The following is a 22,578-nucleotide window of genomic DNA, read 5'->3' as shown; positions in this document are numbered from 1 at the left end:
AAACACACTCCTATATTTTTCTTAAGAGACTCTATCTTAGGAAGCCTTTTTTATTTTATCCACCTTACACTTAAAGACTGGATGATATGTCGTCTGAGCATCACCATTCTGCCCTCAACTTTTCTAGAGATATTTCATTATTTTGTTCCTCTTAAACACCAAGCATATTTCAGATACGAACGCCTTTACCTCATTTCATTCACATCCATAAATTTCTAAATGTCAAGCAGACTTTTTCATTTAACTTGGCTTTGGATGGGAGAAAAACAGAGGGTGACGGCATTTTCCCAGGCTTACACTTCATATCTGACATGTTCGATGCCCAGAAGATTAGCAGTCAAGTGATAAAATTATGGGGCACTAATGCAAAACTCTCATGGGAACCATAGGTATCATTATTTTAACCTGGAGAAGACAGTCACCTGGTGGTGCTTTTGGTCTTTTGGTATTCTATTCTGGACCAATTACTTATTGGTATGCTAGTCTTCCTCAGAATAGCCCACTTTTTGTCTCTTCTGTGTTTAATGACTTACCTTTCACATGCTGTGTATTATTTCTTTTTCTTTTTTCTTTTTTTGAGTTGAAGTCTCACTCTGTCACCCAGACTGGAGAGCAGTGACCGCTCCCAGTCACTGCAGCCTCAACCTGCTGGGCTCCAGTGATCCTTCCACCTCAGCCTTCTGAGTAGCTGGAACTATAGGCACGCGCTACCACTCCTGGCTAATTTTTGATTTATTGTAGAGATGAGGTCTCGCCAAGTTGCCCAGGCGGGTCTCGAACCCGTGGGCTCAGACATTCCACTCACCTCAGCCTCCCAAAGCACTGGGATTACAGGTTGAGCCACCGAGCCTGGTGCTGTGTATTATTTCTAAAATAACTTGTTCCTTTATGTCTTGACCTTTAGATAAATTATTTTTTCAAAATCCAAGAATAAATATCTGCATATTCTTTTTTATTGTGGTAAAATATATTTAATATAAATTTTATCATTTTAAGAATTTTTAGGTGTATGCCTCAGTGTATCAGGGACATTCACATTTTGTGCAACCATCACCACCATCCATCTCCAAAACCATTTTATCTTCCCAAACTGAAACTCTGTATCCTTCAAATAATGACTCTATTTTTCTCCTCCTCCCAACCCCTGGTAGCCATCATTCTATTCTTTGACTCTATGAATTTGACTACTCTAAGTACTTCATGTAGGTGAACTCATATATATCCGGCTTATTTTACTTTGCATAATGTCTTCAAGGCTCGCCCACGTCGTAACATTCCATGATTCCATTCCTTTTTAAGTCTGAATAATATTCCATTGTATGTGTGTACCATATTTTGTTTATCTGTTCATCCATGGATGGACACCTTGGATGGACAATCCATGGACATCCATGGATGGACAAAAGGCTTTCACCTTTTGGCTATTGTGAATAATGCTGCTATGATTATTGGTGTACAAAATCTGTTAGAGTATCTCCTTTCCATTCTCTTGGATATATAACTAGAAGCAGAATTGCTGGATCATTTGGCAATTCTATGTTTAATTTCTTGACACATCTCCATATTGTTTTCCACAATGGGAAAACAGGGACTCATATCCTCCCCACCACCTCTCACCCTGTATTTCATGTGTGGTCCTCTTGGGTGTCCTGCAAAGAACTTGCTTAAATTGTCTTCACTTATTTGTTCTGCAGTAACCACTTATTTCAACATTTTTTCACTGGTGCCAGTTTCTTGGGGAGCAACTGTCACCTGATGGGTTTTAATGGTTCTTTTTGTCTTCCATATAGCCTAAGCAGCTTCATGTAACCTTGGCCCAGGAGTTTGGCCAGCCAGTAGCTGTTATTTCCATATTACAGATTAAGAAATTAACGAAATCATCAGATATTTTGTGAGAATGAGGTAGCATGCTAAAGGATTAACTAAGAGACAGAGTAGCAATTCTTCCTTCTTCTGTGATTCTAAGTCTATAAAATTGCAAGTGAAATTTGATAAGCAACATCAAACAATGCCATTCTATCAGTTATTTTCAAGATCAGAAGAGTCACCAAGGCAAAAAAATAATAATTTAATTTTAAATGTGGTGTAGACCATTATTTGACCCTTAAAAAGAATTGAAAATGCACCAGAAAACTTAATAGCAGGTTTAAAGAAAATGATAAGCTTACCCATATGTTTATAATTTATGTATTGTTGATTGCTATCGTTTGCTGCTTCTGTGTCTATAAACCATATTTGCTAGGGAAAAAAAAGTGAATTCGGATGCTATGTTTGCAGATTTAAAACTGAATTTTCTACAGAGCTACAGTATTTGTAGGGTTTTATTGGGTTCTCAGAGATGTCATCTATAAAGTTTAAGCACTTTTCAAATGTGGGCAAGCAAATGTGCAGATATGTCTCTGTGTATACGATGGAGGGTAAGAGGGGAGTGGAAATATTTTGTAGCATGATTACAAAAGCAAAATTTGAAAAAGCTTCTTGAATCTTACAGTACTTGCTGGAAATATAAAAAATGTATAACATAAAATGTCTTCTAAATTTTTTTTTAAAAGAAAGGATTGTAGTAAATGGTTTATAGTTTATATCATAGAATCCTTGTAACATAAATGCTCTCTGGCGGTATCATGCTCTGTTCATCATAGATTGCTTCAATAAATACATTCTCTTCCTCTGCACAGCCATTTGTAAGTACATACTAGCTTTATTTTCAGATACCTAAGGAAAAAATGGCCAACTTATTTGTGTTCTTGTGTCTTCTATAGCAGGTCAGCAAAACAAGACTTTGATGATATTGAGAGGTTTTAGACCAATTAAAAACCACTTTCAAGAGAATCAGTTGGATTGACTATGCAACTGTTTGATTAAATCATATTTGTTGCATTTCTGAAAAAACCCACTGGACCATGACCATGAACAATTTGAACTTTATATTTAATAAAGATTTTTAGTAACATTCAAATCTCTCCTAGAGTCTTCCAAACCTCAATAGTATTTCTCTGACAAGATATTTTCATTTACCAGAGATCACAAACTAGTAACTTCAACGCTGGAATCAGTTGCAGACATGGTCCTTACTTTTTTTCTGTTCTCCATCTGGAGCCCTGCTTCATGTGCTCTGAAGTTGTGAGCTCCCAGCACTTAGAATCACAGGTATTTTAAAGGTCCTTTATTCCCATCTGCCCAGAAAAGACCCACAAAATTAAAAAAAAAAAGCCAATTAGGTTTCTGTTGCCACCGTTCTAATTAGTTTCCAACTTCTTCCACTAGAGGAATGAGGGAACAATTTTTGCTTCCTGGTCCAGGGCTCCCTTCTCCAGTGATTCTTTTCCAACTCTGTCCTTACATGCTCAGGGGTGAAACCAGAGTTGATACTGGAGAAAATCAACATGGACTCTGGCCAATCAGAACATGCCTTCATTAAAAACCATTCTGTGCTTTTTACTATTGATATAGTGGAACCTTAGGGTGTGAGAATATTGAAAAAATGGCAGACTGCTGATTCATACAAAATATAATTTTATTTTATATGCCTATGCTTGGCACGATGTGTTAGGGTGACAGCATTAAATAGGACACCTCGTCCCTCCCTCTTTCACTTGGTCACCCCCTCCCTCCAACTGGCTGGTTCTTCCTTTATACTTAGTCCTTGAACTCCACTGGAAGCCATTAGTTAGTTTTTGACCCTTAGTTTGTTCACACTTGCTCTGCCTCTCAACTGTTTTGTTCCTTGGAATTCAAAATCTTGTGTCATCTTGGGTTTTATCTGGGGCTTCACCTTTTAATCTAGTTCCCAAATCTTCTCTCCTAATTCTCCTTGAATAATCTCTTATATGGTAGACTATGTGATGAACATTAAGGAATTTGAGAAGAGGTGTGTGTCATGGAATAATGTGTGAACCCAAAATGCCATCACCATATTCTTAAGCAGGTTATGGGAGTTTAGACACATACACAAGCATCGTGAAGTCAACTTGAAGGTGAAGGCAGAGATTGGAATGCTGCAGCTACAAATCAAGGAACACCACACTTCTGTCCTACAGAACTTGAAGAGAATTTTTTTTTTTAAATTAGGCCACCTAGTTGTTATGGTAATGGCAGCCAGAGGAAACTAACAATACACAGGGAGTCCAGGTATTCCCAAGGAAATACAAATACACATATATTTCCCAGACATTTTGGTACTTTACATAAATGGCCTAGTGAGAAAACTTCCCATGAGTTGTTTAACTGATTAATTAATTTATCTCTCACACACACACACGCACACACACACACACACGCACACACACACACACACAGAGAGAGAGAGAGAGAGAGAGAGAGAGAGACCAACGAAAACTTTAAAGGTGAACAAGCAGAAAGTCTTCCAGGAGCACACTAACTGGCAGGATGGACTTGAAAATAAGCAAAATCAGGGCTTACTCAGGGACTTACAAAGCAGAGCATAGCAGGGATGTCATAAAATGAGGTTGCAGAATGGTTTTCAAGGTCATAGGTAGCGGTCTGGAATTTATAGCGTGGGCAATAGAATAGGAGTTAGAGAGGATTTAAATAGAGAAGGTAAGTTGACTACTCTAATTTCCTATGCAAAACCCTATCTATAACTTTGCTGTCGAAATGAGACAGAACTTTCTCAGTTTCAGCTGCCCTAAACTATGCTCTGGTCTCACCATGTTGCACTGTTTACCTAAATAATTTGGTCTCGAATTCCTCATCCATAGAAAATTTTTCTTTCCTATGCATGATTGTATCCGCATCTGCTACATTATTTTGCAATTGGATTATAGTCTCATTCTCTCTGGATCTCAGTAAATTTAGTTCTGGGTAATGAGTATTTTTGGACTTAAATTGATACTGAATTTTTGCTTTATATCATGCATATTAAAACAGTTCATATTCTCTATATTTGCAGCATATTGTGCTGAGCAAGATAGAGGGAGAGAATGAGACTCTGGGCCAGGGCAGGTCTTACCCATAGTTTTGCTCAATAGCTTGGGCTTCTGTTATTCTGACAAAACCAAGGTGTACTCCCTGAGTCACATCTACCCTTCCCTGAGAAGTCTCTTTCTCCAAAGCCCTATCGTTGTCCCTACACAGGCACCTTGTATAAAGTATAGACAGCATCTAGGAGTGTGTGAATCACTGTCTGAAAAAAGTAGTTCACTAATACTGATCCATGTCAGGGGTATGAATTTGTTAGAGGTACACATGAAAGACAAATAAGTTAAAAAATGCATTAAGATTCTCTCTAGCAGGAAGAGAATTGATGAATTCTCAGTTGCTTCTAATTCCTGAATGCAAATGTCACTGATCATTGTGATAAGCTTTTTATTCTTGAATCAGTGTATGATGTTCTTGTACCCGTATAGTCAACATATTACTTAAAATGTCTCAGGGACATATGCATTTTTTTGTTTAAAAAGGTAAACTCAAATGTATTTACATAGCTCTTTGCCAAGAAAATGAAAATGTTTTAAGTAAATATTCGTGGAGCTAAGATTAGATGAGAATACTTGTGATAGGGGTGGCATTTGAATACTTCTTACTTGGCCCTGCTTTAAGAAACACAATACTCTGAAACATTCACTAGTGCATTTACCAGCCTCTTGGCGTCCTGAACATCAAGAAAAGGTGCCAACTGTGATCCTGAGAGGTTCAATTTAGGCCTGGAGTTTATGTAAATAGTCTTTGTCCTGGAGATATATGTATGACTTGAAAAAATAAAAACCTCTGCCCATGGAAGTCTCTTTTCAAATAAGAGACATTTAATCTTGGAGCCACGAAGTCCCATCAGATTTCCCATATTTAAACAGAGTACATATATACAATGTCACTGCTTCGTCAGCAAGGCTCTGGAAGGTAGCTGCCAAGAGCCAGGGAAGACTGCCATCTGGTGGGAATAGAAAATTATTACCCAAACACAACCCCTGGTTGTTTATGGAGTATAACTTAACCTTGAAGGCATGAGTGAAATAAAAATGTAAGTGAAAGATCACAAGGATGAAATGAGCAAGGTTTTAACGAATAACCGATATTATTTTTTTAAGTTCTTCCTATTTTTGTTCTGTTTTACTTCTTCTCTGACATATTAAAAAAAGATGCTGACAAATATTTCTATTTTATTCTATCTGATGTTTAGCTTTTCCTTAGTTATCATTACCTAGTTTTCAAAAACTAGGATAGGTCTTCCTATTACAGAAAGGGTAATGTAATATACAACTCGGAGTATATTAGGAGATAAATAATATGGAGGAATTAATAAGATGGCAAATATAAAAGTAATCCAAACAGGTCTGAAAATGATGAGACCTTAACCTAGACTCTAGTTTGATTTGCATTTGAGGATATTGTTTAATCCTTTTGTATTTGAGTTTTATTAATCAGCTTTGGTTCTTATAGTACCTCCCTCAACTGGGTTTTACCTTGGCAAATGAGGATGATAGATCGTGTACTTGTCTAGAGATTTTAAAGTATTTAAAATGCTTGTGTGATCTGGGGACTAGACCTGGGGGTTATAAAACCATATCCATAAATACTCAGTTCTTAAATATCCCTTATTATCAATTTTACACTCTACTGAACTTTTCTGTCTTTAGAGTGAAAGCAGAAGTGGGTTTAAGTATTTTCTGTAGAGTTTCAGAGGGTATATATGTGTTTGTGTGTATGTCAGGTACATGTCATATTAATATTTTCTCAGTAGGAATTTGTCTCTTCTCTTAATGTATAAATTATTAACAAAATTAATTTTCGTTCAACATACAGGTTTAAATATTCATTACTAAAACACCAAAAGAAAAATGACATGTTGAAATTTTTTGTTCTTTAGTGAGAATTTCAGCTACAGGTACAAAAAGACAACTGAAACAAACATCCTTCTATCTTTCACTCCCTACAATGAACAAAGCACAAAGCCATGATGAATGGTGAGCTTGGCCACACTAGAGAATCTTGTCTGTGCTACTGCCCACCAACAAATACTTCCAGGTCCTTTTGACTGTATTTACAGATTGTTTTCTTAACAACAACAACAACAACAACAACAACAACGAAAATGTGCAGTTTGGTGAATGCTTTTCGGATTGGGAGCTGAAAATCCTCAAAAAATGTGCATACTTCCTGATTTCCCCAGTGTTCCCTGGAAGAATCATTTGTCAAATTAAGCAAACAAATCCCCATGTTCCATTCCTGGAGCAGGTGGCACAGAACTGACCATGTGAATAACAGCTTCCTCCTACCCATTGATGCCAACAATTCTGAGGATTCTCCTTGAAAACTGTCATTTGAAGCTTTCTGAGGCCATCGATGCCCATGGCAGATTGTTCCTGGTCTGCAGCACCAGGGCCTGTTGACCATGGTATCTGCCAGTTCAGAAGTTGTTCTGGGAGCCTCTTGTGATCCACAATGTTCACTTTTAAAACACCATATATCCTATATTTAAAGTCTAAAAATCCTGACTATGTCATCCAAATGTGCATTTCATATTAAATAAAAACAATCACTTGTGTATTCAAATCACCTGCTAGCCATGGATTTTTTTTTTTCCACTGAAAACCATTGCTCCCTTGAGATCCACTACAAACTTCATAGTAGGGCTGAATTTGATACATCGAATACTGACTAATGTGTTCTTTCAAAACAAACATACCTTGTCTAACAGATTTAGTAGCTCACCATCACTAATCATCATTAAGATGTTTCTGAGAGCAAGTTGCAAAGGTTTTTAAGTCCCAGTCTTCATTGTTCAACCTTGTTAGATTGCAAATTTAGTCCTTGTCCAGCCCTTGCAATAATATCTAAACCACTTCCATGGAAGTACAGGGTCAAGTCTCTAAAATTCTTCTCCTCTGAGACTATAGGCAAGCTAGCAATGTCAGCCTAAACTAGTACTGATCACCAACCTTGACCTTAGACAGAAGAGATGATTTAAGAAATGATATCCTATTTTCTGAACTCTAGTATATTTTTTTACAATATGATGTCGTCTCATATTGTGCGTAAACCAATTATTGTCTTGATTTAAAGTCTTAGACCTTACACATTTTATTACAAAAAATTACTTACAAGCATCCACAGAGTAGAGAGAACAGTGTAATGGACCTCCAAGTACCCATTACCTGACTTTATCAGCTATCAACTCAAGACCGGTTTTGCTTCTATATTCCTCTCCTCACCTTCACTGGATTTTGGGGGGAAAAAAGAGAAGCAAACATCATTTAAGTTCACTAGCAAATACTTTAGTAGATAACTTCAGTCAATAACTCTAAAAGTAGATAACTCTAAAAGATAGAGATTCTTAAAAATATGCACTATTAGTGTCGCACCTGAAAGCATTAACAATCATTTCTTTTCTTTTCTTTTTTTTTTGAGTTGGAGTCTCACTCTGTCGCCCAGACTGGAGTGCAGTGGCCGCTCCCGGCCACCGCAGCCTCGACCTGCTGGGCTCTGGCGATCCTTCCGCCTCAGGCTTCCGAGTAGCCGGAATTACAGGCATGCGCTACCACGACCGGCTGATTTTTTGATTTATTGTAGAGAGGAGGTCTTGCTGCCCAGGCGGGTCTCGAACCTGCGGGCTCAGGCAATCCACTCACCTCAGCCTCCCAAAGGCGTGGGATTGCAGGCTGAGCCACCGAGCCCAGCAGCAATCATTTCTTAAAGTCATCAAGTCAAGATTCAAATTTGCCGGGTTGTCTTGTAAGTGTTTTCTTACATATTTGAATCAGGATCTAAAAGGTGTATACATTGCAATTGAGTGATATGTTTTTAAGTCTCTTTTAATCTATAGATTTCCTCCTATTAAGTCTTAATTTGTTGGAGAAACTGAATTTGTTCTATTGAGTTTGCCAGGGCATACATTTTCTTAGTTTTTTTCGTATGCTTGCCAGTGAACAGGGTGAAGAATATTTTCCTTTTGCCTGTCTCCTAGAGCTGCTCATATAGAAACTTGAATTAACTGGTGATATTTTCTTGCCTCTTGTTTTTTTCCAAACATCTGTTACTAGATTCCTTACACTTCACAGAGAATTTCCTTATATATATCAGTTTATTTCTTGATTACCACATGTCATATATTCTAGATAGCATATATTCTAGATGCTATATATTTCAGGATTGCTTTGCCTGTGCTTGTCTTCTACCCAAGATGTTCCTCTGTCTGCGTTTCATGTGAAGTAATAGTTAAATCTTTAGGCTTTGTAGATTCCAATTTGATCTTTTCAGGACAACTACTCCATAGAAAATGCTGTGTATTTTCACCAGGAGTTGCATAATGTCTGGTTGTTTCTTTTTGGTGAAGTTAGCAGCTGTTCATGATTACTGTGAACTCAAAGTTACTGGGCAATTTTGACTAGTGGATTTTGTTTTTGTTTCCAGAGACTGAGTGTCTCTGAGGTTGCGACCCCACTTAAGGGTACACAGTGGCACCCTTGATTTCAGGGAATTATATTATGTTGCAGGTTCAGTCAACCTGGTTAAGTTATTTGAAAGTTGTATTTTCTAGGTTAGACAAAACCAAGCCTCAAAAAATGGACATGTATTTTTAAAAATTACAGAAAGCAGTCTGCAGATTAAAGACTATATTACTAAAGACACCATTAAGAGAGTGAAAAGACAAGCTACAGAGTAGGGGAAGCTCTTGGCAAAATATATAAGAAATATTAAAAAGGACATATTCAGAATATACAAAGAACTTTTTCCAATATTTGGCAGGAATACAGAGAGAACAATAGAGAAAGTGGTCAAAACACTCAAAGAGTTACTTCACAAAACTAGATATTTCACAATAAGTACTTTCAATTACCAAAATAACACTGAAAAGCTATGTAATCTCATCAGTCATCTGGGGAATATACATCAAAACCACAAGGAGATAACATCAACACCACAGAATTGTTAGAATGATTAAATAAGCTGATAGGACCAAGTCTTAGCAAGGATATGGAGAAACTGGAACTTCACAAGCTCCTGGAGAAAGTGTTCATTCTGGGCAACTATTTTGCAGGCTCTACTAAAGCTGGACATATGGCCCCCAGCAATTACATTCCGACTGCAATGTATGCATATGTGCACCCAAGAGAAATGTGTGGTACGTGCACAAAAAGACATTTATAGGGATATTCACAACAATGTTATTTGTAATAGCTAAAAATTTGAAACGACTCAAATATTCTTCAGTAGTAAATAAATGTATTTTGGTGTGTCCATACAATGGATTACTTTGTGATGTTATGAATATAAGCAAAGAAACCACATACAAAAAAAAAAAAAAAAAAGATTATGCTACGTGATCCAAAGTTCCTGAACAGGGAAGAAAACTAAGGTATGGCAGTAGGGATACAAATAAAGGTTAACTTTGGGGAAAAGGTACTGGAAAAGTGACGGGGTTGAGGCATGAGAGAGCAGCTGGGGTCTGTTAATAGTCTATTTCCAGATCTGGAGGATGCATTCTATTTGTATCAAGTCATTGAGCTGTGTCCTTATTGCTTGTGCATTTTCTGAAAGTGTTATATATACTGTAGTGAATAAGTTTATTAAAATATTATATTTATATGAACAAAAGAGAACAATTTTTAAAAGTAGAACTGCCTGTTTTCACACTTCTAATATTTCTCCATCAACTACGTTTAGAAAAAAAAAATAAACTAATCATACCCATCAAGATGTCAGTCAGAAATTTAAAATTGCAAAAAAAGATTGAAATGAAAATTTACGAACACTCTAAGTGACAAGCTTCACCATATTTTATTCTATGTTATGTGATATTAGTCACTGAGAAAATGAAGCCATCATGATTAATGATATATTTTAAAACTAAGCAGTAAGAATATGCAGATACTTGTCTGTAGTTTTTCAGTGCTGTTTTAAATTGTTACACTCAACCAGTACTTCACTACCTTTAAGATTCACTAAAATTAATGTCAACTTTTACGAGTTTTTAAAAAGCTACATATTATAGAGTACTCTGGCTCTTCCTAAAAATGACTAAAGTAATACAAAGAAACAATACATTGACAAATTAAAGCCATTCATTTCTCTGAAAATGTGCTTGGAAGATGCTTAGGGAAAAATACTGAAAATTTCAATATGCTAATACACGTAATAGGCTTAGAATAATGACTGACACTTAGTAAGCAAAAAATAAATGTTAGCTGCTATTATCATTTGTAGGAACAAATGACTCAGTGAGAGAAATTTTCTATAAAGTTGTATGATAGTTCAGTTTTTTCCCTGACCTGTTTATTATATTTGCTAGATTGTGTTTCACTAATGAAATCCATGAAGAAGTGTTTTTTTTTTAATGCATTGGAGAAGCCATTATTCTGTCTCTTAATAACTTATTTAGTGAAAGCATAGCTTTATGGTTAAACGGAGGAAGTGCAACCACTGATACAGCAGCTGCGTTGTCTAGAATTTTTCAAAGTGATCCTCAAGGAAGGATGGAGAAATGAATCCACATATGAAATGCATCCCTGTGTCATTACGGACAAGCTATTTCAGCAAAGAAATGATTGCCAGAAGATTGGCAAAATTTACAGGATGTTCTAAATATGGTTAATTTGTAGAAACAAAGGTATAAAAATATAGTGGAAACTTCAAGATACTATGAGATGAGGAATGACTGTGGCACTCTGGTTTCATCTGAAAACTTTCTGATTATGTGATGGCAAAGCACTGTTTCCAAAATTGAGCATGTATAAGCTTTAAGATTTATTTTTCAAAAAGGTGAGTGTTTAAATTTGTCTATCTAATTGGTAGTAAGGAAAATACACATATGCATTGGAGCTGGTCCTTTAATTAAAAGGTGAAAAAATATTTGTAATAAAATAATAATTATAGAGACTATTTTGAAAACAGATTGTTTTGGAATATTTCTGATGTTTTATGTTTTCATGACTGAAACTAGTGTGCAACCTATTAAACTTCTCATATTGTAAACTTTAAAATATGGAAACAAAATTTCAAAGCATTGATAAAATTATTCTTAAAATGGCAGTGAATTTTAAATTCAGTAATTAAAATAATTAAATATTAAATCTATTTAGCTTTTTAAAAAACAGTTTGACATGAGGGTAGATAGAAATTTACTAGCCAATTTTGACAGTCTTGCAAAATTAGTGGGCATTGTTGAAAATATGTAGCATAACTTAGGGCAATTCACAGTGTACTTTTCCTGTTTGGATCTATGTATTCTTGTGATGGATCATTTTTAGTGGAGACAGCCATTAAACTTTAGTATATAAATCAACTGAATTATGAAGCAAGCAACAGCTATATCACAAAATGTTAACTCAGGATTTTAAAAATTATGAAAACCATTTAACCATTTTCTCAATGTATTATTACCTGAAATAAAATTTTGCTTTAAATACATAAGTATTTTGCTTTACGAATTTTTCCATATGAACTTAATTCTTTTAAAACATCTACTTTGAGTTTGGGTTATAATGCAAATGCTATATTACGAAAGCAAATGCATGCAACTACATATATATTAGAGTGCATGTATATGATTCTGTATACACACACACACACACACACACACATACACACATTTATGTTTTATGCTTAAAATTTTTACTAAGACTATGCAATCAGAATGGCTTAGAAATCATGATTTAAAAGTTGTTAGGAAAGAGAAAAGATGCCAAAAGAGAGGAATACACAGGGACCTAAGAGTTAAAAGAATACAGCGTCGTTGGAGACTGGGGGTTGGAAGGGAACATTCTTTAAAAATGATTAACAGAGTTATGTACAACTGAAAGCTTAAGAACCATGAAGTCCACAAAAAAACTTTGGTATTTTTGACCGATGATTAGAAAGTTATTGGTGAAAGTACTGTTAGTCAAGTGGTAGGAACAGAAACCAGATTGCACTCAGTAAATACCCAGATAAATGAGCGAGAGGGAAGGAAAAGCAGTGATAAGTAGGTTACTCTTATCACTGGTGGAAAATGAATGCGGCAATGGAGGGAGAGACTCAGAGAATACATAAGTGGGAAAAATAACTGGCTAAGTCAGTAAGGGGAAAGGGGGAAGAGAAAGGGACACATTTGAAGGAAGAGGCACTTAGAAAAAGGACTGAATACTTTGTGAATCAGTAAGAAATATAAGCGATCGAGTGTATTTCCAAGAAAAGAGAAGGAGAGCCGAGGGAACTGATTTCAGATGGCCGCAATCTCAATGGATAAGGGATTTAGTAACTTCCTGGGATTCAGGATTGCCAGATTGTGATTGTGAGCTTGATAAAAAAGGAAAAGACTGAAAATATCTTCCGTAGACACCACACAAGGAACTAAACAGCGATCCTCAGAAAACAGCAACACTGAGGACCCAGATGTCACTGGGTAACATGAGTTTATGTCAGAGGAAATATGAAAATGCAATATACTTTTTAAACCAGCAATGTGCTACCTTTGGGGATGAAAGAAGAAAAAGAAATAGGAATTGGCAAAGCTCGTAGGACAGAAAGGGAGGATTTCATAGCCACAGTAAGAAAGTTGTTCATGCACAGATTCTAAGGCCCATTGGGGTAGGAAGACAAGTGAGACAAGAAGGAGGCTGGAGGTGGAAATAAGTTAAAGACTGAGAGGGAAGAACAGTGTGAGTGAGCAACATCAAGTGTGAGCACAGAGGAGAGTGTTGGAAGCCAAGATGGTGCGGATGGGGACATTCTGAGGGACAAAGAGGTCCAAGTTCTGACTGTTCTTACAAGGGACAAAAAAATAAAAGAGTACAAAAAAAGTTCAATGGAGGTGTGAACAGTATGGGCCTTTGATGGCATTTCTGGAAAGGAATGGCAACGAGGAGAACACAAGCTGATGAGGGCATAATAAGCAATGTGGGGGAGGATCCTGGAGGTGAAGGGCCACATCTGGGTTCTACAGAAATGTTGAGGTGTTGGATGGTAGTAGTACCAGGCAGTGCTTCAAAAAGGGGATCAGGAATAGGATCTGTGAGTTAGAAGAGGTCAGAAGAGTAGCCTTTATAGGAAAGTGTTTCAGAGAAATGTTGTCAGACTTGAATTGAGCTGAGAAGGTGAAAAACTGCCTCTAAGAACCAAAGGAGCACATCCTGTGTTGGACACCTATTCGCAACTACATAGGCTTTGTATATTTCAGCAACGTCTCGGTGGCAAGAAGGCCGTTTAACATTTCATTCCCTATAACGTGAATGCCTGAAGAAATTGTGAGATAAATCATTCTCGTCAAAATTGTTTGTAGCTCCAGTAATAATACAGCAGTGTTTTAAATCAGATTGCCAGGCTGTATGGTTTAAAGACTCATGTGAGAGGCTGTGTTTTAATACCCAGAAGGTTAAGATTATTCCAAAAGTAATTTTTAAGAAGTGAATTCAGAATAAGTTTCCTAGATACAGACAGACCTATTATATAGGCAACCGTAGTTCCCATCTGCCAGCTGCAGCAAGGGTTGTCATGCTGGACACTGTTCAAATGCTATTCGTATGTCCACTAATTCAAAACTAATTTCACCAAAAACAAATCTAGCAAGAAAATGTGTCACATAGTTGATGGCATTGTAATTTCAGTTTTTGTAATTCAAAATAAGATGAATTTTCCTGCCCTTTGGCCACAGATTACACTCACAGAATCTAAGAGCTATGATTTTCCCATTAAAAACAGGAGCTGTGAAAGTCATAACAATAACCATGCAAATTAATTACTTCTAAATGTGTGGGAAGGCAAAATAAGGAATAAAGAAGATTTAGCTATACCTAAGAGCTACTCCAGTGTTCATCACAACAGCATTTTGAGTAAGTCAACGCTGGCATTTTGGAGAGAGGCACCGGCCACAGCAGCTCTAAAAGAACAAACCCCTTTTCATCCGTATTCAATATCTGGAGTGACAGAGTAGTAAAACTTCTCGTTTGTCTCCTTAAGAATGACAATTGTACAGATTAGCTGTCTTTTCAGACCTCATTTTAAAATGAAAATATGTTGGCTAAGCTTTGCCTCAAATGCCCATTTCCTCTTTGGTTAAACTCGGAAAACATTAGAGTGGCAAGAAGCAGAATGAGTTGAGCTTGATGGAAGAATGTGAAGAAGCTCTCTACCTTAGTACTGTGGATGAAAATTCTTAAACTCATTTCGATCAAATGATCAAAGCAACGTTTGCGATTATGTTGAGTTCTTCCTGCATCCGTGAGCTAGGATTTGACTTTTTTCCAAGAGGGTGGTCAAATCGACATTCAATCAAGATGGTGAGACTTCTAATATCGAATTACCCAGATCCCAGTTTTCATCCGGGAAAACAGAGGAAGATGCAACTGAAATCAATATCTGAAATATGGCTACTGTGAAGCTCTCACTTTAATACATGAGATGTTCTTGAAACATGGCTTTGAAAGTGAAAGCTTAAAATGGTCTTAATAGTAAATGAAGAACTTCTTTCCCAGAGAACATGGTAAGATCTTTGATATATGATACGCGATAAGAAGTCTAATCATAATTTCAGCAGGGATGGATTTTCTTGGGTCTGGTCTCAGCCAGTCCAGGAGGAAGAGGAGGTTCTTGAAGGGCTGGGGTGGGAGGCTGTCATCTCTTACCGGGGCAACCAGGCAAGTAGATTCAGGCCTCTTTCTTTTTCATAGGCCTAGTGTCTCTTTCTTGACCCCAGGGAAAGGGCAGGGCAGATGGAAAACCCCAACTCTTAAAAGTGTCTGACCTTCTAGAGTTCTGCAGAAACAAGCAGGGAGAAAGTGTTGTCCCACTTGTCAACCACAATTGAGTCCAGGAGTATCTAAGTGTCAAACCTCATGCAAGCACCGGTGACTGCTGGTGAATCTTCTGATCAGCCACCAGCTCAGAGTTCAGCCAGCAAGGACCCTTTGAAGAAGAAGGTGTGAGTGGCCGAGGGAGGCAGAACACTGGCCAAGGAGAATAAGTGATGCCAGAAATTCTTACCTGGGGGGGGGGGGGCAACAGCCAAAAGCTCTGGGAGAAGCTGGAGAGGAAAAAAATGGCTTCTCATAGGCTGATAATGTGAGGCCTGCCAAAGACAGGCCTGAGCAAACCCTCCGCAAACAACAAAAGACTCAAAGGACAGGAAAGGGGTCAAAAAATAGCATGTCTTTGGTATAGACTAGAACAAGCTCAGACGCATTCTTTTTCAATAGGCATAAAGATGACATTCTGTGCACAAAAGGCAGTTTGTGAGTATATATGGATAATTGTGTGAAACCTCAGAAAATTATCTAAGAGAGAGGACTGTAGGGATGACCTCCTCTAGATTGTTTTTCAGCTTATATTCTTGCTTGTATAAATTTATTCTTTCAGAAAAATATTTGTTTCTATTAAATTGGATCTTTATTATGTACAGGGAGAAATGTATTAGTCTTTTTTTATTAGAGGCCATTACCCTAAGTGAAGTAATGCAAGAACAGAAAACAAATGTTCTCACTTACAAGTGAGAACTAAGCTATGGATTTTAAAGGCGTAGAGATGGTGTCATGGACATTGGAGACTCGGAAGGGGAAGGGTAGAAAGGGGATGAAAAATTTCTCAAGTACAATGTGCTCTAACGGGGGTGATGAGTACACTTAAAGTCCAGACTTTTTCAGCAATATAAAACGCATCCATGTAATCAAAAACCACTTGTGCCCCTAAAGCTATTGAAATAAAAATGACGATAAAAATAAAAACCACTTGATAATCTTCTAAATTATTTATGATTATTCAACCACATAACAAATAAAAAAGAATGCATATACACACACAGCAGGAGAGAGATTATGTGCAACCTGCATGCCCCTCTGTGGTGATAGTTTGAATGTGCATAGCTAGCCTATATTTCTTGTGATTCAATTTTTGATTCCCCTTTATTTCAGTGTATAGTCTCTGAATTATTTCAATTGTTCTTGTTTTAAATCAAATTTAATTCTCAGGAGGAAGGTTAGTTAATGAGCGATTTCTTCTCAAATATCACTTGAAATTTTTCCCCTTATATCACCTAAATTTACTTTCTGAAGTGAAAAAGTACAGGCAGTAGAAAGTAGCTGTGTTTATATATGCAGAGAAGAAGATTGTTTTTTTTAGTGAGGAGAGGATTGATTTCTTACAAAGTAAAAAGTGAAGTATATTATCTGGGATACTTCATGTTGTTTTAAATATGAGTGGCATTTATTCCCCAGCCAAGTCAGGCACTTGGGGTACAGGAAAATAAATAAATTTAACCATCAACTTGGAATCTCAATAAAGTGTTTGGAAAAGGATGATTTTACCCAACAACATGGCCTCAGGTATGAGATGAAAGATGGATTTGAAGAAAGCTTTTCATTGGACATCTGGGTTAGCTTTTTTTGATAATGTTCATTTGTTTCTGAGGCAGATATTCGGTCCCTTGTAATTATATAATTACTTTCAGCAGGAATAGTAAAAGGAACATGTAAACTATAAGCCAGGAATAACATGAAATATAATTTAATAGTCATTTTATATTGGCAGACAGGATCCTAATGATTCATTTCTAATGATAAGTTAAATGGAAATTACACAGAATAAACGGGATTTATTTTTGAAGTATAGAGTGATTGTGAAGGCCGAATGTATGCCAATTCAAGTTTATCTGTTTCTCTCCATTCTTTGCACATATTTTCACTTTCTCATTTTCCTGTGGACCATATCTGCAAGTTGAAGACTTGACATCACTGAGCAGAGCCTGACAGAGTGTTTTATATCTTCAATTGTTGTCAGTCTACATTCTCATGCCTTGGGAAACAGAGGGCCATTGTGCATACATATTCAATTCTCAATTCCTAATTTCCCTAACATTGCCATCCTTTGATTTATATGATGTCTATAGATGGTTGGCCAAAGTAATTTGAATCAGAGATGTATGAGATACTATATAACCATAGTGCTTGCAATCATTACAGTAATGAGTCTATATAAAAGCACAAGATTTGAAATATATGTTTTTTAATGACTAAAACAAAGTAAACTACAATTGCCTTATAGCTATATAATTAGCAGAACTGTTAGGAGTGACTGAATATAAACCTAATTTGCTTACATGTGTGAACATGTGAGTATGTAATCACCACTGGTAACTGGCCAAAGAAAAAGTCATAAAAATTAAGTATTTGTTTTCTTGGCAAACTTATTCATTAATTTAATGCATAGTTATTTAACACATACTATATTTAAAGCCCTGAGGACAGTGAATACAGTAGGCATATTCTTTACTTTTTTTTTTCATTTTAACTAGGGAGATAGGCATTAACACTAAAACATGTATTATTCTATAGTAGCTGTAAAAATTGCATCTCTGTAGGAGTACAAGATGCCCAAAGACTAGAAAATAGGGTGCTGCTTAAAGATTATAGGATAAGAGAAAAATTAAGGGGAGAAAGTTTATGAAGAATGTTCTAGACAAATGGGATAGACAGAACGCAAGGCTTAATGCAAGACAATGTGAACTCTAAGACTCATGGTGGAATTGTGGACCTAAAAGGGCATTAGAATTAGAGTCTAATCACTTAATATGGCGGGCAAGTCCCTATCTCGCTACCCTCATCTCATTTTATAAATTTCTACTCTTGTCCTAGAGTCATGACATATTGGTGGTAAATTGAGCCACATGATTGTTGAAATTATCTAGGAATGGTAAAAATAAAACTGGGTTAATAAAAAAACCTTGAGAACTTTTAACACTCCATGTTTAGGTAGAGAAGGATACTCCAACAAAGGAGACTAAGAATAAGAACCCAGAATGGTAGGAGGATCATCAGAGCCCAAGGAGGAGAAGTGACCATACATGTTAGATGCTGCTGAGAGGTAAAACAAAATGATGTCTGGTGGGTTCCTGTCCAGACTGAAGTTTTTGAACTGGGTAGAGAAGAAAGGGAACAGAGCAAGGAACTGGTGAAAGTAGAGAAAGTAGAGAGATCAGTTGATCCCAGATCCCGGTGAGGTCCAAGAATAATCTGGGTATTTGGAATCGTGGAAAAAGTAGTCTTGGAGATGAGAGATTTGGCTGGAGTGGAAAAAACAAACGTGAAGATAGGAGATGAAAGAGGACAACACTAATTTGGGAGGTGGAACTGTTTCAGGTAAAGACAGACTTCAGATGTAATTCCAGAAGTGAAAGCCTGAGGTAGAGAAATGAAAAATTCGTTTGTAATGAGGAGATGCAGCTGAGGTGTTGAATGAGATGTTTGAATCAATGTGACCTCAACCAGGAGTATGGCTACGCAGGAGCTAGAAGGAGTAGCAACAATCCAGGTATGGAGGAGGCATGTTGCCTAGAGATTAGTAGATATATGATACCAACAAGAAAGGAGATGGTGCAAGCTAGATAGCAGGAATATCAACACAGCAAGGACCTTTTGCAAGGAGGTAGGGATGCAATAGACAGTACTCCGGACAAGGAGATCACTCACCTGAGGGTAACAGGGATGTGGAGGAATAAGCAGTCATTATCCTTCACAGGACAAGCAGTGTCTTCAAAGGAGAATGGGATTTTAGACAGGGTAGGAAGGAAGAAACAATGTTCTGAAAGGAAGTTGGATATGTAGTGAAGTTTACAAACCACAAAGCACAATTCTCAAGGAACAGTGGAAAAATTTGAGAGGTAGGAAAGAGGAGAAGGGAAAAAGAGAGTTGGGAGCTAGTGGGGGTGGAGTGGACGTTGGGCAGTGAAGATGGAAGATGGTGGGAATTTTATTGTAGCATAGAACGAATGCCTGGGTATGATGTGGGGACTCAGGAGGTTGGAAGGAGGGGTTGAACAACTAAACAGGGAAGAGAGGTCAGTGTCAACTCAAGAGACCTCTACCTCCCTTTAGATTATAACCTGGGAACAAAAGCCTGGATATAAACAGGAAAACTAAGGAGAGGTTGGAAAGCCTAACAGGGCTTGACCAGAGGAGACTCCGGTGTGGGAACTGCCTCTGGGAGAATGAGGTTCTCAATTACTAAAACACTAATAGGTTTATAAAATATCCAATCTGCTCAAGGTTTGCACCAGAAAGCATGGGACCTTTGCCATACCTGACCTATTGTGACCAATTGATTTTTTGTTTTTCTCCTCAGGCTTTCATGACAAAAGTTTTCAGGTTTAAGGACTTTAAAAAAAATTCAGTTTGTTTGTTTATTTATTCTTATTTATTTATTTATTTTGCAGTCTGTATTTACTATAACATACATAATTTGCATGAATTCTTAAATGTTCTCTCAATTTTTTAATGATTATCAGTGAATTTGGTAGTAAAAACCATAAAGCTGCATTCCTTCTTTAACCTGTTTTATATTACTCAGTACTGAGAGACTATGATTCAATACTCATCTAATAACTTGAAATAATACTATGTTTTCCAAAGGTATCTAATTAAAAATCAGGAGAGTAGTTAGATGCTGGTAAACTATGCTTCTTTCCAAAAACAATGTGATAATACGGGCCTAACAATCAATTGAAAAATTCATGCGGAGTGAATTTCTTCTGTTTTTTTGTGGCTATGGATGATCTAAGTGTATGCAAGTGTGCTGGTTTGGTTCTAGTTAATTTCAACTTTCGAATGCTTATCTTTTGAGCTGTCTCTGGTAGTATCATCAGGATTCCTTCTTTTGTCATTAGAAAAAGAATTTCAGAATAATTTACAAATGACTTAGACGACACTCTGTTTTAATTTTCTGTTGAAACAGTTTAAGAAATTGTGTTTGGACAACTCCGTGTCATATTTATATTTGCAATCTCCTACCACACCCGTGTCTGGGATGGAGGTTGAATGTGTCAGTTATCTATCAGCCTACAATACTGCTTGACTACCAGAAAAACTTAATGGCATACAGCCAAGGCCACATTTATTTAGTTCATGAGGCTGTGGGGTTCAGTTGACCCGAGCTGGTCTCAGGTTGTGTAGGCTATTTTCACTCAACTGTCTGGGGCTCCTCTGGCTGTTGGTTTCTCAGCTTGAACAACTGGAGTGACCTACCTCTACTCCATCTTGTGCTCAACCTCCAGCCAGCTAGTCTACGCATGCTCTCATGACATAGTTGAAGTTGTGCAAGCATCTTCCAAGACTTCGTATCAATATCCTGATAGTCCAGAAGAAGTCACACATATAATACAAAAGTCAGAGTGGGAGGACCCTGAAAAATTACACAGAAAGGCATGGACGCAGAGAGGATGAAGAGTAGGGCCATCAGTCCACCACATTAAAAGACTCAAGGAATCAATCATAGAATGAAGTAAAGAACACTGTACTGTCTGGAGACATTTTATAAGACAGCACTGTTCATTTCATTAGTGTAGGTGAGTTATTTAGTGATTCTGGACTCTAATTGCCTTACTGGCCCTTTACAAGCTTTCAAGGTCTTCATTTCACAAAGTTATACTTTTAAAGAATGTAATGCTATACACAGTCTGTAGAAAGAACTTACGAGGAAAGTTTTCATTATCCTGTTCTTTTTTAGCCAAATGGTGAGCCTGGGTGGTCAAAATTGATTGGTTTTGACTACAAATCTTCAAATATTTTATAACATTCAAACGGATAAACTTCTTGTCTGAACTTGGGTATAAGTGCTGAAAGTTTAATTTCCTACGGAGGTCTTCAGTTTTTTTGCTCTCATCTGATGATTCTTTGAAGCATACGATGTGTCAGTATAACGTCAAACCATGTGACATCTCTTACATGTGAGATGAGTTACAGGGGCTATTGATGTCGTGTCTTAATAATTCATTGTTATGATGAATTATCATTCTTAAATTGACTAGAGAAGCTTTGTCAAGTTTGCATAATACTGATAAAAATGTGGGTGTCTTGAGTAGAGGTTATGATTTGTTTTATATGAAGAGAACAGATAATACAGAAATGAAAGCTGCTTTTCGTTGTATAATATATAATTATGTAATATATAAATGGTGTATTATTTAATTATAAGAATAAAACTGAGTAAAAATGTTCTAAGTGAAAAATATTTTATAAGTTTCACAAGAAAAAATATCTATAAATGGTTTTTGAAGATGATTTTCTGTGTCTAAATGACTTCTTATTCTAGTAGCTTAACGCAACAATTTCACAGCTAGATTGCCAAAATATATTGATGAACATATAAATTATAAATTGCTTTGACATGTCAAATGTTCTGTTTCAGTCATACAGAAATGACTTGCCATATAATAAATAATTATCCTTGTCCTATCTCTATGAAGCATTTATTTTGGACTGATAATTTACTCACAAAATCAATCACTCCAGCCTCTGTCATTTCAGAGTCACCATGTAGGCATATCCAAGAAACTTCATTCAAATCAAGCTGGCCTGGAATCAAAAGCACCAGTTGGTTGTCAGAATGATTTGGCTGATGTGGACAGAGAGAGGAGCAACCATGGAGCCACAGCAGTGACAGGCACCAATGTGACTACAGGTCAGTTGAGACACATGAGAATGGTTTTAACTGCCTACATGACAAAGGCACAACAGACAGATTCTTTTTTTATTTTACTTTTTTTGAGTTGGAGTCTCACTCTGTCGCCCAGACTGGAGTGCAGTGGCCGCTCCCGGCCACCGCAGCCTCGACCTGCTGGGCTCCAGTGATCCTTCCGCCTCAGCCTTCCAAGTAGCTGGA

At 36.9% G+C, this 22,578-nt stretch overlaps 1 protein-coding gene across 1 annotated transcript in view; it reads left to right on the top strand.

The window, feature by feature from the left end:
- The window catches only part of THEMIS (thymocyte selection associated), a 197,595-nt gene that overhangs the window by 164,132 nt on the left and 10,885 nt on the right, over positions 1 to 22,578 (top strand). Inside the window, exon 5 of the mRNA XM_008053704.2 lies at positions 22,224 to 22,359. Within this exon, the coding sequence (XP_008051895.1) occupies positions 22,224 to 22,359 (136 nt within the window). The remainder of the gene's footprint in view (positions 1 to 22,223; positions 22,360 to 22,578) is intronic.

This window comes from Carlito syrichta, unplaced genomic scaffold (genome assembly GCF_000164805.1).
Source record: "Carlito syrichta isolate Samal-C Ts95f unplaced genomic scaffold, Tarsius_syrichta-2.0.1 Scaffold288378, whole genome shotgun sequence".
Taxonomy (NCBI): Eukaryota; Metazoa; Chordata; class Mammalia; order Primates; family Tarsiidae; genus Carlito; species Carlito syrichta.
Note: the sequence above shows the minus strand (reverse complement) of the source record. Positions and strands in the feature narration are given on the sequence as shown.